The 17,994-nt window shown below is 37.7% G+C and overlaps 1 protein-coding gene across 1 annotated transcript; it reads left to right on the forward strand.

Moving 5' to 3' along the window:
- The first annotated feature begins 15,773 nt into the window (after positions 1-15,773).
- On the forward strand, positions 15,774-17,425 carry LOC121368701 (caveolin-1-like). Its single transcript, XM_041493442.1, has 2 exons — positions 15,774-15,830; positions 17,096-17,425. Exons 1-2 carry the CDS (start codon positions 15,774-15,776, stop codon positions 17,423-17,425), a joined length of 387 nt encoding a protein of 128 aa, XP_041349376.1.
- The last annotated feature ends 569 nt before the right edge of the window (positions 17,426-17,994 follow it).

Genomic DNA, 17,994 nt, shown 5'->3' on the forward strand with positions numbered 1-17,994 from the left:
TTAGCAGACCAACGTTGAGGACCGAAATTACCGTCCGGACATGAAGACCCTTTTAAGGGCTATTACAAACAGTCCTTCTAATGACTTTCAACGATACTCCCATAGGGTGCCTCCCACCAATCTCAGGACACTCTTAAAACGATCCCCCGTCGGCCGAGTCCTCTAAGGACTAAGAGAGAGCATCTATAGGAGTAAAATCACAAAGGCCTCCGTGAAGGCAAGGTTCCAGCATCGAGCTAGCATTCGACCAACTAAGTCAAAACAAACTAACTATCTCCATTTCAATTTCGGTGAATCGTTCTATATTATAGGTCTAAATTATCTTCACAAAATTACGCAACAGTTCCTATTTCATTATAATCCCATGGGATATTTGCAAATTCAATATCACCAAAACCACCACCCTCGCCCGCTTCCGACCCTGGTCAGGCTGCTTGTGCTCCCTTGCACATGCCAGTGTGGGCAATCCCCTCTCCATTCCCAACCCTTTCCTGTTCTGGACGGCGAAGCTGGCGAGAGCCGACACCTGCGCCCATGACAGGCGTGTGCTACAACAGCTTTTTCTGAATGTGAACATTAAATCCTATTACATACCACCTTTCACCTTTTTAATCACACAAACTAATGTTACGTCCATGCTACGACTGGTCTGAGGTAGAACTAAATTTTGTCGTAAATCTGGAAATTTAAGCTTGTCCTAAGTGAGGAGTAAAATTACGAGTGGTTCGTGTGACACACCTAACCTTTTGCTTTCCGACTACCGTAAGCTTGGTAGGCCCTTCCGACTGCTTCGAGTTACAAGCCCCAGATACTTGTAAACGTACGACTGTGAAATTGGCTAACTGATTTAAGCCTGGAAATCAGGTTACACTAATTGTCTTTTAACATCAACAACCGTAGAGAGAAAGCGCATCCGTACAGCTTATGTTTGTTGGTGGTTTCAATCTCGCGGTATAACTGGCCTGCCCGTATTGTGCTACTAAATAATACAACTATAGTTAATGTTTGGCGTTTATGACTGGTTAGTTCACTGAGCTGTGGATCTTAATAGATTATCGATATTCCTTGAAGAAATGACTAGCATACTTTGTACCAGTATTGGGAAAATAAGTTAACGGTAGTGGGAAACTGGGATGGGGGTTGTGCATGTCAACAGACTTATTGCAACGACGTTTAGATTGGTCAAATGAGACATGGTCAGATATGGTCAGATCTACAAATGGAGAAGACAGAATGGATCGTAAGATCTACTTTAAGTGAAATGGAGGCGAGACGTGACATTTGGGTGTGGAATCTTATATAGCACGGGCTATATACATCGCATTTATGAAAAACATTTAATTATAATGAAATGGGTAGTAAACGCCTATAAACACCATGGAGTCGCAGCTGCTATCTATTTAAAGACGAAACTGGAGCCTAACCGCTGTTACACAGATATAATGGTAAACGTGATAAGGGGCTGAAATTATTTTTGGAAAGAGTGTCCATTAGAAAGCACATATAAAAGGAATCGACTTGTTTATCTGCTTCATTTACAATTCAGTTGTAACATTTCCATGTTAACGAGAATGGTGTTCGTATTCGTTGCTATGCCCCCTCCAACGTTTGTAGATAAAGGACGCAGTGGTATGACGGTATTGAATCGAGTTAATGGTTAGTTGTTACTTGTTAGCAGCTAGTGAGAGAGAAGTCGGGGTAGTGACCTCTTCGCCATTGAAAGTCAGCTGGTAATGGGTACCTACAAGCCTCGAAATAATAGGATCGATGGCTTAACCACTACCATGTCACCAAGACTGGTAAAAGTAAACCTGCGTCTACCAAAGGGTGTTAATTATAGAATCTTAAAAAATACAAGTTAGAAAGTTATCTTACCAAGCTGTCTCAAACTCAAATACAGTTGTGTTTAGAACATATAATTGGGAAACTTCCGATCGAAACAAGAAGATGGCATAATATATTTAGAGAAAGAATGTATCATGAATGTACTCTTAACGAAATTGGAGACGAATGCTATATATTTAAATGTAATGGTCCTAAATTATTAAATGCGAGAAAAAACATACCCGAGAAATATAGAAACATCCTAATACATGTGTGGTTTTATAGCATGAATTGTTTAACAATACATGTATTTACATTTTTAAAAAGTGTCTGTTAGTAAGAACTATATGTGATAGAGTTTGTGCTCCACGTTAAACTACCATGCATGTGCAGTACACACGCACACACACGTGGTTTCATTATTGTCTACATTGTAAACGCTACAGTTTATAACAATAAAATCCATTGTTACTGTTATTGTTATTTTACAACCTACAGGTCATTCCAAATAGCCTTGTCATATGGAGCAGCCGAACTCAATTGCCGAGGTATTATTTTGTTCTGCCTTCAGTAATAAAACAAATCATATCATTTCTGCCTCTATTCTAGCTAGAGAAATTGGAATTACTTTGTCATATCAGAATATTTATAGCCGATACATCCTTTTTAAACAAAAAGTAAAGGTATTGTTTTGTGTTATTTGTGTTAGTGATTGCAAATTACACTATGTGTGAATTCCTATTGGCGAGTTTAGGGTGGACATTGGACAGTCACTTTGTGACAATATTATTATCTGTTGCCAATAAATTAATATACTTTTATTTAGTACATACAGCCACTTATTGTTGATATTATTATACACTATATACTAGAGGTTGGAACCAGGGCAGCGCACTTGCAAAAATGGAACTGCCATTTTCAGCAAATAAGAGGCTTGCTAATAAAGAGATTTATTAAATCTCTTAAATGCCATATGCCTCCCCCCCCCCCCCCCCCCACACACACCCAACCCTCGCAATGTTCTTGCAGGTAGCTTAAATGTGAGGTGTCATATTTTTAATACGTGTATTGATATAGAGTTTGATATAGAGCTTGTATCAGTTTTATTAGAAAATGTGAAACGTTATCGTCAGTTGGAACTGATTTGGTCCAAGACAACCTAAACAAACCCAAATGTACTATTGTTTTGGAACAACCGATACTCGTCTCCGACCATCAGTAGTGAAATTGTGGTTCAGTTCTTTGCTGTTTGATGTCAAACATTTCCGTATTACCAGTGACGTAGCCAACTTAGTGTTCATATTTTGCAATTCCATCATCTCATCCCATCGCCATAAACTATTATGCGAACGGAAAATACAAGCTAACATACCGACTTAATATTCCCCTACTAAAGATGCTCAATCGTTAAATATCTGTCAGCTGAATGTTTCCTTTTCAATATTAAACATTGTGTAGAAATGACAAAAGGTACAGTTACAAGAATTGCAGGTCAAATGTGTATGAATTTAAAATAATGTCCTTCGGCAGACGTACTGTTTGTGGTAGATATTTCTAAAACGGTTAATGCTCCGTACTTAGCACGATTAATTATTACACTATATAGACTATTAAATACTAAATATATGTGCTGTTCGTAAAAGTGAAGTTCAAAAGTTCAGAGGTTAGACTTAAATGTTGCCCGAATCCTTATGTAATCACAGTATGATAAAACATCTACGCCAGAATCCTCATGTAATCACAGTATGATAAAACATCTACGCCAGAATCCTCATGTAATCACAGTATGATAAACATCTACGCCAGAATCCTCATATAATCACAGTATGATAAAACATCTACGCCAGAATCCTCATGTAATCACAGTATGATAAAACATCTACGCCAGAATCCTCATGTAAACACAGTATGATAAACATCTACGCCAGAATCCTCATGTAATCACAGTATGATAAACATCTACGCCAGAAGGACAGTCACTGTCACTGAACACCGATTAGACACTGCGCCTTTGGAAACGTTCGAATGAAGAACTTCCATGATTCTTTATTGACATGGTAGACATGCAGAAGTTGAAGGAAGGAAGGAGTGAAGGAAATGTTTTATTTAATTGATGTTTTATGGTGTTGGTCATATGGTTTTAGGACCACGGAGATAATTAGAGCGGAAACCCGATGCCGCCACTATACGGGGTACTCTTTTTGATTAATTAGTAGTAAGGGATCTTTTAAATGTACTATTTCACAGACATGATAGTGATTACCACGGCCTTGTGGAGCATTGACTGGAACGAGAAATAGCCCAATGGACCTACCGCCAGGGATCGATCCTAGACCAACCGCGCATCACGCGAGCGCTTTACCACTGGGCTACGATTCGCCCCAGTAAAGTGCTTTCTAATGGACACTCTTTCCTCACTTTGCGGAGAGGAACAACATCACCTCCCCGTAGATGCTGTGCACCCAAACGGCCTTAACGAGGCCACTCGCGTGGACATATCGATCGGACTTTAAACTTTTAGATCTGCGTTCAAAATTTTATGTCGAAATTACTTCTTTTTTTTTAAATATTATTAAATAGTCCGATCCTCTCTTCTTTCTCTTATTTAATTTTGGACTGTCCTTCTAAAATGCTCCAAATTATATAAATATTCGACCGAGCAGTCAATTCTTTTTTATTTTTGGCTTGTAACCTTTTTATTTTTTTTATCTATTAACTTCTTTACTAATTGCTATTTTCAAAATTCTGCCCAGTGTCTACCCCCCCCCCCCCCCCCCTCCATCCCGAGTCAGGCCACCGATCTTATCGGAGGTCGGACTCGGGATGGGCGTGTACGAAACCCTAGTGGTATATGGACACGTTAAACTAGTTATCATCATCACCAGTAAAGTTGGGTGAGAACAAAAAAGACCAAATAACCGTGTGTTGTTGTTGTTGTTGTTTTGTTTTGTTTTGTTTTGTCGTTGTTTTGTTGTTTTTTTAATGGTGGTTTAAACTTATTTTGGTCACGCTTCCTGGGTCTCTTTCTTCCTCACCGAATTTACTAGGGTCTCCACGAGTACTCGGGGTACGGGCAGAGTCTAGCAAGACAGGACTCGAGTACCCGTACAAGGTGAAATATAATGATAAACTATAATACAATGGACAATGTAGGACAATGATTTCAGCAGTAAATAAAATCACCAATATAAGTTACACAATAATTATATGATCATGCGCCGGTTTCTCTTTTTAAACTGTCTGTCCGTCCGTCAAAAAACTGAACACATCAAAATGCTATTTTACTTTATTCCTTACTTTCATCATTATATAGTGTAAGTGTCGGGTACTTGGGTCCGGGACGAGTTTGACCCTCGAGTACCCGAGTCCAATATGTTGGACTCGTGGAGGCCCTAGAATTTACCTTGTTAAGATGGAGGTAGAGTACAAGTGGCATGGGTCCACCGATGACTCAACCTCTACACCAGTGATAAAAGCACTCGGCTGCATTGTTCAATCGTACTGCGCTGAATCAAGAAGGCAGACAGGGTTAGTTCCCTTAGTGTACATTTTCATCTTCGTGCGCTCGTCAAAGGAATTGCGACCATATTGATAATTATTCTGATTACACAATGCCGGAGCTCTTGAAATATTCGCCATTCTGACCTTCACAGGATAACACCGTTATGTTAAAACAGTAATCAGTGACGTGTTCAACACGTTAAAACAGTATCTAGTGACGTGTTCAACACGTTAAAACAGTATCTAGTGACGTGTTCAACACATACAGACATCGCCACTTGGTTCACCACACGATTAAGCACCACAGTATACACCTCGTAGTGTTTGTTATATGAGAAAATAAATGTCTATCCATCATTCACTGACACCATTATTGTGTTCGTCAACGAGCACCATCTAAAAATATCAGATTCATTCCAGTTATACCTAACTCAGTTACAGAAACCTTTCCAGGATATTTTCATTAAAAATTATTTAAAATATATTGAATCTTACGCCTGAAATTACAATTAGTTGAATAAACCTAATAACTTTCCGGTAATGAAATTTATGAAATTTGTAGTTAATGGTCTTCTCATGCAAATGTTATGCTTTTCAAGTTAGAAAAAAAAAAAAAAAAAAAAAAATACTTTAAATAAAATAAAATAAAATAAAATAAAATAAATAATAATGATAATAATAAAATTAATAAGGCAACAAACATTAAATTAACAAGCACGAGATAAATTATGATTTTTGGTCAACTTGGTTGAAATATATCCAGTCAATACATTTACATACAACATCCGTTATCTTGAAAATGAGCCATGAACTTTCTTCAGTGTATAATGTAAGAAGGTGTAGTGTGCGTGTTTATTGTCTCAGCTTGGTTCATATAATGCATATATATTTTAACCACGTACGTTAACATTGTCACCTATGCCATTTTATTTAGTATAGTACAACCTTTAACAGTTTGGTAATGTTAAATACGTCTACTTTAGGTTGGAACGTGAAGAGTGATTAGACGAGTACATGGTGCTTGTATTATTCATATTAATTTAATCTTTTTTTCTTCTTTTTTTAAGAATGGCCGACATCTTGAATTCAAAATGGTGGACTTATCCACGTGATCTAAAGTGCACGACCAAACTGTTTTCAACAGTGAAAATGAGGGTACATAAAAATGTATACATGCGGTAGTTAAAGGTAGGGTCAACTCAAACAAGAGCCTTATGTGTTGGAAAGATGAATACCCGGACCACCAACACATGCTGACACTTTAACAAATAAAAAACGCGTAATTGTAGAGTTAATAAAAAAACAGCTAACTGAGGGCAGCCATTTTGTTTCGTTTTTGTGACGTCCGGTGGTATAGCTTGGGGGGAAGTGACGTAAGCTCCGTCCATCTTCTATATGCACAGTGTAAACAAACGCTATAATTTACGACAAGGCGCTTCGCTTTCATCAACCTGACTTTTAAAACAACATAAATGACTTGATAGTGTAATAAACTATTTAACTAAATATATTTCAGGTTACATCAATAGAACGAAATGGAGTGATAGTATTTTTCTTTTTTTAAAAATCCAACGAAAAAATTCATAATATCTGGCCTATTGGTAGGGCACGTTCGAGCAAAAACTACCACTCACGATACCCAAGTGATACTTTTCGTTTCTTTGGGACGACGTAATTGGTCAGTTTTGTGATTTTAGATGGGAAAGTCTACTTAATAAAGGGTTTTACAGAATTACTTACAATAATAAAGCAGGGCGGTTGGTAATGTCCATACCTGTCATGGACAGATGAGCCGTAAAACCCTATGACCTGACCTGACCTAATGTCCATTACGACTTGAGGTGTATTTATAAAAGAGGCACGTCTTTTTAGTGTGTCTAGACACAGTGTCTGGGGACTGTCTGAATATACACCTGCCAATCAGGAACCACAGAAAGGCCACGGAAAGAAAAGACCAATTAACCAAGAAAACACTTCGATTATTGTTTCAGTATGTGGGTTAATTTATGTACGAAACATAATACAGTTATTTCAACACTTTGACAATGGTGGTTTATTTTGTATTGAAAAATATATATAATTGGTGCTGGCTTATTAGGATGGATATAATTACAGAACATTGCGATGCATCTGCAAAAATCAGGTATTGTTTGTTTCTTCATTTCGAAGACTAATTCCTGACGTGACGCGTTAAGTATTACGTAACCACCAGCTCGCCAGAGGGCGTATTCACTGGGATGGTACAAAATGGCTGCGCCCGTTATATATAATAGCCGCAAATTTAAGCGTTTTATTAATTAACTATACGATTATACTTGTTGATATTAAGCAATAATGTGCGTTATATATCGATGAATATACATATCAGGCCAAATACCTTAATTGTCCCCTCCTTTAAGATCCTTGAATATTTAGAAAAAACAAACATTATACAAACTATTTTATGTGCATATAAATGATTTATTTTGAAATTTATGTGACCTAATTTTTTTTAAAAAGGTAATTAAAATAAGCATATTTCTACTTCAATATATACATAATTACTAATGTAATGCAAAAAACAACAACAACAAAACAACAACAACAACAACAAACTATTTCTCCATACTTATTGTATAAAACAAGACTTAGCGTCACAGTTTGGGATGTAGTCGATTCGTCCACTGAAAATTCGTCCACTGAGGAACTCGAGACGATTCGTCCACTCAAAAAATCAGTTCCAGACGATTCGTCCACTGGGTTTTTATTTCCCCAGTACATTTCGTCCACGGACTAAATAATGTGTACTACATGTATATACGTGGGGGCTAAATAAATTATTAAATATATTTTACCCCGTATTTTTTTTGCTGTGTCATAAATTTACAAAGGTGAAAATAAATTATATTGCATTAGATTACGCTTGGTAGATGTTTTTGTAACAATGCTCTGCAGACATAATTCTTTGGCGTTTCTATTTATTCGGTTATTGTTTGTTTGTTTGTTTCTATAATGTACGCCTTTCACGCTACATGTCGTAGGATGTTTTTAGTACAATATGCCCAGTAAAGATAATCTTTAGCCCTTCCCTTTCAACTTGTTTGGTTTCTGTTTGCTTTACCAATTAAGTGTACAGGTGTCCTCTATTGTGATATTGTAAAGTAATTAGCTTAAGCTTGTTTCACCAAGTTGGATCCAGTAGCGCCTAAAACAACATTTAATTAAATTGGAATTGAAGACAACGAGTTTTTATTGTATTTCGAGGTTATTAGGCATATGGGGATAACATGTGACGAGGGAGGGTACAGTGGATAGAATTTACGCCATTGAAGGAGAACATGACGTGGTAATACAGTCTTCCGACTCGTGACATGTGAGATAATGTACGAGCGAGTGGACGAATCGTCCGCATGATAATAAATACAAACAGTTAATAAAAACTGGATATTAATGTTGAATTCTAACTCTATTTTACTTTTTTGGTTATAGTATACGACAAAATAATGTTAAGAAACGATTACAATGTCAAAGAAATAACTATTAATATGTTTTTAAAAAATGCAGTCATCGAGTGGACGAATTGTCCGAGGTGAGTGGACGAACCGTCTGGAAAGCCACAGTTTGAACATGGTGTAACATATTATTGCAATCCGTTTTGAAAGAGTATCTTTAGTTTTCATGCTTACTATTGACATTACTAATGATATTTTGAATTTTAAAAAGTATATCTTTTGAAGACATATAAAACCTTCTCTCATTTTTTTGCACGATAGTTTCATGTGGCCCCCTGACTAATACATTTACATTAACCTGATGGCAGTGCTCCAGTGGTGTCGTTAAACAAAATATATCAGAATATCTGAAGCGTGTTCAGGAGGACGACCGAACGCGGTCCCTAGCTAGACTGGCTTTGTGCCTTACTTTAATGTAATATTATAGAAAATGATGGTACCAGTCGAATTGTTCGCGAGCGCTGAACACGCTACTGGCTTTGATTGAAAAGTCTTTGGCACGTGTATCGCGTGTTATGACGTAGCTGGGGAAATATATTACAGATGATAGTGAGTGGTTTTTCGACCGGGTCAACCAGCGCCTGCCATGCCGAGACTCCTACGACAACTTCGTGAATTAAACGTTCGGAATCGAGATCCGAATGAAGTTAATTATCACGTTTCGGTAAGTAGGCCTACTCCGTTGTAAGTCACACAGAATTGTGATACCTAACATACATTAATGGGAAGACCGGCCCGTAGAAACGATATGTAGAGGGGGGGGGGGGGGGGGGGCGCACAACATCTTGGCAAGTCGTCCTTATGTTCCCCCTAACAATTTTAAAAAATATTTGTTAGAATTAGTTTAAGGTTAGCGATATATTTCGTAATCCAGGAGAGCCGTACTTGAACCGTTCACCGTATTTCTGAATTTCAGATCCAGTTCGAGGATGTGATCGTATGTCCAGGAGAGCCGTACTTGAACCGTTCACCTTATTTTTGAATTTCAGATCCAGTTCGAGGATGTGATCGTATGTCCAGGAGTGCCGTAGTTTTGAGGGGAACCGTTCACCTTATTTTTGAACCTTCTGTTACCAGTTCGTTGCTTGTGATCGCTGACGCCTGCTGTGGGGTGTGCTGCACGCAGTATTTGGGGGTCTGGACTGGCATTCTTTTCTTCTGGTACACCTGCTGTTACGTTGTTGCTTCCGGTGCTTCAGGCTGACTGAAAACTGTGGGGTTTACAGTATGCTGCTCATTGCATTCTGGGCCGTCCGACTGGCCTTTTCTTTTCCTTCTGGGAAATCTATTACGTGACGCCAAACTTCAAGTGCATGGAGGTGACATTTGGGAAAACAATGAAAGTTTACAGTATGTATGTTCATTGCATTCTCGACCCGATTTGTGAAGCCTTTTCTCTCTTCTTTCGGGAATTTGCAAAGTAAGTACATGTATTTTAATAGCGACTGTTTCAGTTGTTTGAATCTGTGCATACATTCGTATCATGTAACAAAGTAAGTACATGTATTCTAATAGCGACTGTTTCAGTTGCTTGAATCTGTGCATACATTCGTATCATGTAACAAAGTAAGTACATGTATTCTAATAGCGACTGTTTCAGTTGCTTGAATCTGTGCATACATTCGTATCATGTAACAAAGTAAGTACATGTATTCTAATAGCGACTGTTTCAGTTGCTTGAATCTGTGCATACATTCGTATCATGTAACAAAGTAAGTACATGTATTCTAATAGCGACTGTTTCAGTTGCTTGAATCTGTGTATACATTCGTATCATGTAACAAAGTAAGTACATGTATTCTAATAGCGACTGTTTCAGTTGCTTGAATCTGTGTATACATTCGTATCATGTAACAAAGTAAGTACATGTATTCTAATAGCGACTGTTTCAGTTGCTTGAATCTGTGCATACATTCGTATCATGTAACAAAGTAAGTACATGTATTCTAATAGCGACTGTTTCAGTTGTTTGAATCTGTGTATACATTCGTATCACGTAACAGGTGCAGCGGAGCTTGAGAGGGGAGGGGCTGGGGGCCCCATTAATTCTGAATCAAAAATATTATTGGTATTAAACCTTAAAGGGACACTCCTGAGTTTGCTGCATTTTTAAAGATGTTATTGACTAACAGAGACTTTTTGACGACTGTAATTACATATTAAATATATTTTTCTGCATACAATATTAGTGGCTGTATATTAAATGTGTTTCTGATCGTTCTAATATTTTTTTCGTACGTACGAAATTATTTGATGACAAAATCCAATCTGGGCTTCTTACAAATGTTTAGACGACCAGAAACACACTGAATATACAGACTGATATTCTAAACAAGAAAACATATTTAATATGTAAGTTTAATCGTAGAAATATTTTATTAGTCGGAAACATCTTACAATGCAGCAAACTCAGGAATGTCCCTTTAAGACAGAGATGGATTTTACTTGTAGAATGCAGGAAGTTGCATTTCAGGATATCTAGTTTTCGAAATTTTACGAGGGAGCATACCCCCAAACCCCACTAAAAACTTTGCTTTGAACCCTCGATTCCAGTCGGCTGCCAGATTGGCAATGTCTACTTGCTTCCGCTGTGCCTGAGAAGTTGGATGTTCTATGAGTGTGAGTTCGAATCTGATGTTCAAGTTCAAGTTCTTTATTGCGTTAAGTTTTCCAACTTATCAGCATTATAACAATGAAATACAATATTATGTACAATAGTGCGGAACAATGGTGGAGAATGACTTACATAAATACATACACATATACCGATAAAACAATCCATATATATATATATATATATATATATATATATATATATATATATATATATATATATATAAACAATCGGCAATATGGGTTACACAAATATAGATATATTAAGTTGTTTGTAGTAATAGCATATCCCTCATTTTGTTCGCCTGTATTAAGTATTTGCCAAGGTTATTTATCTCCTTATTGTTTGTAGTTGACAATAGCTGTATTAGTTTAAAAACACTGGGGTTCTTGGAGTAGTATTTCTTAATACATCTATTTCTTAAAGTTTCGTATCGTGGACACTGAAGAATAAAATGAAACTCATCCTCAATCTCATTAATATATGTAAACACATTAAAGTTAACAAGTTTGATTTCACAAAACATGACGCTGAATGCTTTTTTTTTTTGGGGGGGGGGTGTGTGTTACACAACACTTGCCACATGGGTTAACTAGGCTATATCCAATTAATGCCTTGCTGTAATATTCACTTGAAATACGAAACATTGCTGCTGTTCCACCCATCTGGTTTCTTCTATCTATGACAGGAAGTGCGTTATCAGTTATTGTGTGCGACTCGCAATATAATATCAAACACAGCTAGGGTCGAATATACAATGACTGTTTATGTCTTACACGTGTGTATCACTGTAATTATATACGTGCATTTACAATGCTTAAATACCTACGTTTAAGTAAAAGAGGCTTCGAAAATTAGGCTCATAGTGGGTTACTTTAGCTGATTTTTGGTACTTTTTTTTATAGTATAGGGGTTACGATGAGCTAACGTTTTTCGTTTTGTGATTTATAAATGATTGTTTCGTAGACATAATTCAAATATATACCAACAATATATTAAGTGAGATGTGATGACTTTGATGCTGGTATATTAAATGTCTTATACTAGTAGGCCTAAGTTGTTTTTGCGTTTTATTTATTGAACGAATTTATTGTGCGCAGCAATTTCCACAACGTAACCGTGTAGTGCACAATCAAGTGGTGTGCCCTTGCGCTCGCGCATGCACACACACATGTAACGCTACTAAACCACTCACGGCATGCACACACACCGCACGCATACATACACACGCATACATACACACGCATTCACACGCAAACACTACTTACACTTATAGGACTGTTTACACTTACAGATCATGGCTGACCACTATTGCAGCCCCAGCGTTAAGACATTCCGCTAAAACGTCGTAGTTCGGGTCCAGATTCATAGACGCTTTCTAACTTAGTTGGTTACTAGATGATAGCAAGCTTCTAAATGTATAGTTCACTGCTACACAGAAGCTTTCTAACTTAGTTGGTTACTAGATGATAGCAAGCTTCTAAATGTCTAGTTCACTGCTACACAGAAGCTTTCTAACTTAGTTGGTTACTAGATGATAGCAAGCTTTTAAATGTCTAGTTCACTGCTACACAGAAGCTTTCTAACTTAGTTGGTTACTAGATGATAGCAAGCTTTTAAATGTCTAGTTCACTGCTACACAGAAGCTTTCTAACTTAGTTGGTTACTAGATGATAGCAAGCTTCTAAATGTCTAGTTCACTGCTACACAGAAGCTTTCTAACTTAGTTGGTTACTAGATGATAGCAAGCTTTTAAATGTCTAGTTCACTGCTACACAGAAGCTTTCTAACTTAGTTGGTTACTAGATGATAGCAAGCTTTTAAATGTCTAATTCACTGCTACACAGAAAGTAACTAAACTGTAATTCATAATGCTGTTGACAACTAGGCACGTTGGCACGCACCCAATCCATTGCCAACATATTGTAAGCTTCTTACAGACAAATATCAATTTCAAAGTAAATGCTTTGGCACATATTGATAGATGTTGAACATTTAATTATTAAGCATACTCGGGGGCGGCGCAGATGGTACAGGCAGTACGGACATGGGCGTACCACACACGCACGTGCGTGCGTGCGTGTGTGCATGCGTGTGTGTGTATTATATTTGTTGTATGTGTGAAGTCTTCTTCACGGTTGAATTTGAAAGGAGTCTGGCAACCTCGAGCCTTACCACTATTTTTTTTGTTTACACTGCCACCCCTGATACTACGCGGAAACCTCATTCGCGGTCGGTCTAGCGTCTATCCCCAGCCACTGCTCCACGACAGATGTACCAAGAGTCGTGATATATACTATTCTGCCTGTAGATATGTGCAGATACTAAATACATGTATAATATCAGTAGTTCAAATCCCAATGCTGGGTCGTACTTTCATTCGTCACTCATATATATATATATATATATATATATATATATATATATATATATATATATATATATATATATATATAACCCTGGAGTGGGACGTACCAAGAGGTAAAGCACTCGTCTTATGCGCGGTCGGTCTGGGATCGATCCCCGTCGGTGGGCCCATTTGGGCTATTTATCGTTTCAGCCAGTGTATCATGACTGGTATCTCAGTGGTATGCGCTGTCCTGTCTGTGGGATGGTGCATATAATACAAAATCCCTTGCTACTAATGAAAAATGTAGCGAATTTTCTCTCTAAGACTGTCCAGAAATGCCTAATGTTTAACATCCAATAGCCGATTATTAATAAATCAATGTGTTCTACTGGTACCATTAAACAAAATAAACTGTATCTGCAATAACTGATCCCAGATAATGCTATCCGATATATCGGGTTGCTATCCGATATATCGGGTTGCTCAGAAATCCTGTTTTTCACAGGAGGCAAGTAGTTGTAAGTATTTAAAATATGCTACGGTGTTAAAGTTTGTTTTGTTTAATGACACCACTAGAGCATGCTGATTAAATCATTTGGTAATTCTGACACGTAGTCATCAGTGGAAACCAGCTATATTTTTCCTAATTCAGCATAGATTTTTTATATGCACTTTTCAACAGACAGGAAAGCACATACCACGCCCTTTGGCCAGTTGTGGATCCACCAATGTGGTTCGATCCTGTGACGCAAGCATCTCAAGTGAGCACTCAACCGACTGAGTTAAACCCGCTCCGCTGAGGTGTTGTTAAAACAAACATGTTAGTTTCCTGTTTATGCTTACGAATAGTCTTGTGTATCATTCTTTTGAAATAACATACGATTGATTGTTTATCACATTTTTCTTTTTCAGTGATGATAAAATCAGTGTCCACGTAGAACAATGTCAACAAGTTTGATTTCCAGACTTGTTTGATTACGGATGTCGTGGGAGAAATTCTGGGATTGTCCATGAGACAAACATTACAAAGGAAACCGAATCACTCCTGCATCATTTATCATTCCACGGCTTACTTGGAGTACCACTTGGAGAAGCTTGTGTCGAGAAATTTCGGTCTTCTCCAATTCTCTACAACACGTCACAGTTACTTCGTTAACACTGATTAAAACAGTGTACCGGGGGTGTATATGACTCAGTTTGGCAAACGTCTTGTTTTACAAACAAATAGATGGTTTACCTACTGACATCGGCATTCTGTAAACAGCTTTGTGACAGAAATGTTAAGTTTGGAATATAATGTTACGTTATGAATTAATAAATTGTGAAAGTTTTAGATGTAATTAATTGTTTATTCTCTATCCATGTTAATCTGACACCTTTCCAGCAGTAATCTAAAGCACGCTAGAACACGCGACTCAACTGGACGGTCGCGTCGCGTCGTCTGTGATTTACAAATGTAGGCTTAAGACTAATTTTAAGATGTAAGGGACTTAAAACATTTTACCACAAATAAGTAATACTCATATGATTGTATTGCTTTTGCAGTACTCCCTAAATGCTTGTTTTTACTAGTATACATCGTACATTTATATATAAAATACACACATACACACACACAGAGAGAGAGAGAGAGAGAGAGAGAGAGAGAGAGAGAGACAGAGGGGAGACAGACATGTTTATACTAGTAGGCTACATACTAATTCGCTGCAATAATTTCTTTTACAAATATGAGATTACCATTCTGATTCTATACAGACTTGATTAGGTAACACAGTGAATTACTTAACCTACCACTGAATGGCCAGTTAACGGGGTTTATCCTGCACGGAAATCCGATTTCATATAACCAACAGGTGTTTACGAAAAACCCGTCGCTAAGGTTTCTGTATTTACTAGTATACTTTAGCATCGTACCGCACGGCGTTAGTTCTAGACCACCGTCCCGCCTCACGTCAGCAACTGTCAACTCTGCAATTTGCCTTAAACTTTCAAGATGGCCGACATCGACTTGGTAAACAGGGATCCCAACAACATCAATGATCACATTAAGGTAATCTTTACAAACATATAAAAGAATACATATATATTAGGGCTGAGCCATAACGTATAGGCCTAAACATTGACTTGAGAAGCCGTGTGTGTGTGTGTGGAATAGGGAGGGGAGGGGAGGCGGGGGGGGGGGGGGGGGGGCTCGTCCAAACGTTTCATTTGGAATGTTAATAATTTTGGAACATCCTTTGTGTATTGCGTTTAATCTAATTCACTTTAGGTGAAGAGATCAATGGTCGAGATAGTTTTTACTTTTAACATTTTCCAAACGATCTCTCATTTACACACACATTCTCTCTCTCTCTCTCTCTCTCTCTCTCTCTCTCTCTCTCTCTCTCTCTCTCTCTCTCTCTCTCTCTCTCTCTCTCTCTCTCTCTGATCTCCACAGATGTTGGTTGTTATTTATGTAAATATGGGTGGAATTAATAAATGTTTTATTTATTTATAACAAATAAATGAAAATAGCAAAATATGGCACTTGTAACTATGATACAGCACCTTTAAGATTTTCTCATTTCAACTAGAACCTCACAACATTATATTAATTAAAGCCATTGTATGTACTAATTATTATTATTATTATTTTGAATTGTGGATGTGAAAGAACCCTTTGTTGCATTCTATTAAAGTAGCTTGTGTGTGTGGGGGGGGATTTTCTTTTACTAACTAGACCATGTGCTTCAATAACCTGTTATGGACATCTTATAGCCGTAGTTTAAAAATGAATGAATGAATAAATGAATGAATGTTTAACGAAAGAAAGAAAAGAAATGTTTTATTTAACGACACACTCAACACATTTTATTTACGGTTATATAGCGTCAGATTTTGAGAGGAAACCCGCTGTCGCCACTACATGGGCTACTCTTTCCGATTAGCAGCAAGGGATCTTTTATTTGCGCTTCCCACAGGCAGGATAGCACAAACCATGGCCTTTGTTGAACCAGTTATGGATCATTGGTCGGTGCAAGTTGTTTACACCTACCCATTGAGCCTTGCGGAGCACTCACTCAGGGTTTGGAGTCGGTATCTAGATTAAAAATCCCATGACTCGACTAGGATCCGAACCCAGTACCTACCAGCCTGTAGACCGATGGCCTAACCACGACGCCACCGAGGCCGGTGAATGTTTAACGACACCCCAGCACAAAAATACACATTGGCTATTCGGTGTTATAAAAACTAGTTTAAAAATGTCTCAATGTATTCTTTAAAAAAAAACAAAAAAAAACCCCACATTCCTTTGCATGTGTTCTTCTACGACAGGTTGCGTTCGAGGACGTGCTGGCTGAGCCCGAGGCGGCCCACAGCAACAACTGTGTTTGGACCAACTCCTACAAGTGCTTCAACTGCTGGAAGACTCTGTGCTACACGATCAGCACCTTGATGTGCGGGATCTGCATCGCCGCCGAGTGGGGCTGCGAGTTCGCCTCCATCGCCTTCTACCACGTGTGGGTGATCACGCCCTGCTTCAAGGTCCTCGAGCTCAACTGCGGCATCTGCCAGAAGCTCTACGGACTCTGTATCCACTGCTGTCTCGACCCGTGCTGCGAGGCGTTTGGACTTCTCTTTTCAGCCTTTAAGAAAGACTGTTGACAGAGACGCTAGAGGCAGCAACAGTAATAAATAAACTGTAATAGATAGGGCTAGCTATTTATACATGCATGTATTTATTTCTAAAATTAAATCACACGCCTCTATCCTTTGTGCCCCTATAAAGGAAAGAGAAAAGAAGTACAGTAAATAATTTATTAGCACTGATTTTAAACATTTATTCCATTTGTACAATAAATAAAATATTTGGTAACAATCAAGAGTTACGTTTATATATTATGTTTATCAAACATGGGGCTGTAATCGGAAATTAAACTAGGTCAAGCATATATCAATATATAACCTTGACCGTACAACAGTATGTTCCCTCCCTGGTCCTCTGTGTTAAAGGGACATTCTCGAGTTTACTGCATTGTAAGATGTTTCCGACTAATAAAATATTTCTACGATTAAACTTGCATATTAAATATATTTTCTTGTTTAGAATATCAATGTGTTTCTGGTCGTCTTAATATTTGTAAGAAGCCCAAACTGGATTTTGTCTTCAAATTTTCGTACGTACGAACAAATCTTTTTTAGGAAATAAAATGAAATTTAACCTAGTACAAATA

The sequence above is a fragment of the Gigantopelta aegis genome, chromosome 3 (genome assembly GCF_016097555.1).
Source record: "Gigantopelta aegis isolate Gae_Host chromosome 3, Gae_host_genome, whole genome shotgun sequence".
Classification (NCBI taxonomy): Eukaryota; Metazoa; Mollusca; class Gastropoda; order Neomphalida; family Peltospiridae; genus Gigantopelta; species Gigantopelta aegis.

Excerpts from the sequence above, each read along its gene's own strand:
- LOC121368701 (XM_041493442.1), top strand. The coding sequence starts at position 15,774 with ATGGCCGACATCGACTTGGTAAACAGGGATCCCAACAACATCAATGAT. Across the intron at positions 15,831-17,095 it reads ACATCAATGATCACATTAAG|GTTGCGTTCGAGGACGTGCT; the intron begins GTAATCTTTACA and ends CTTCTACGACAG.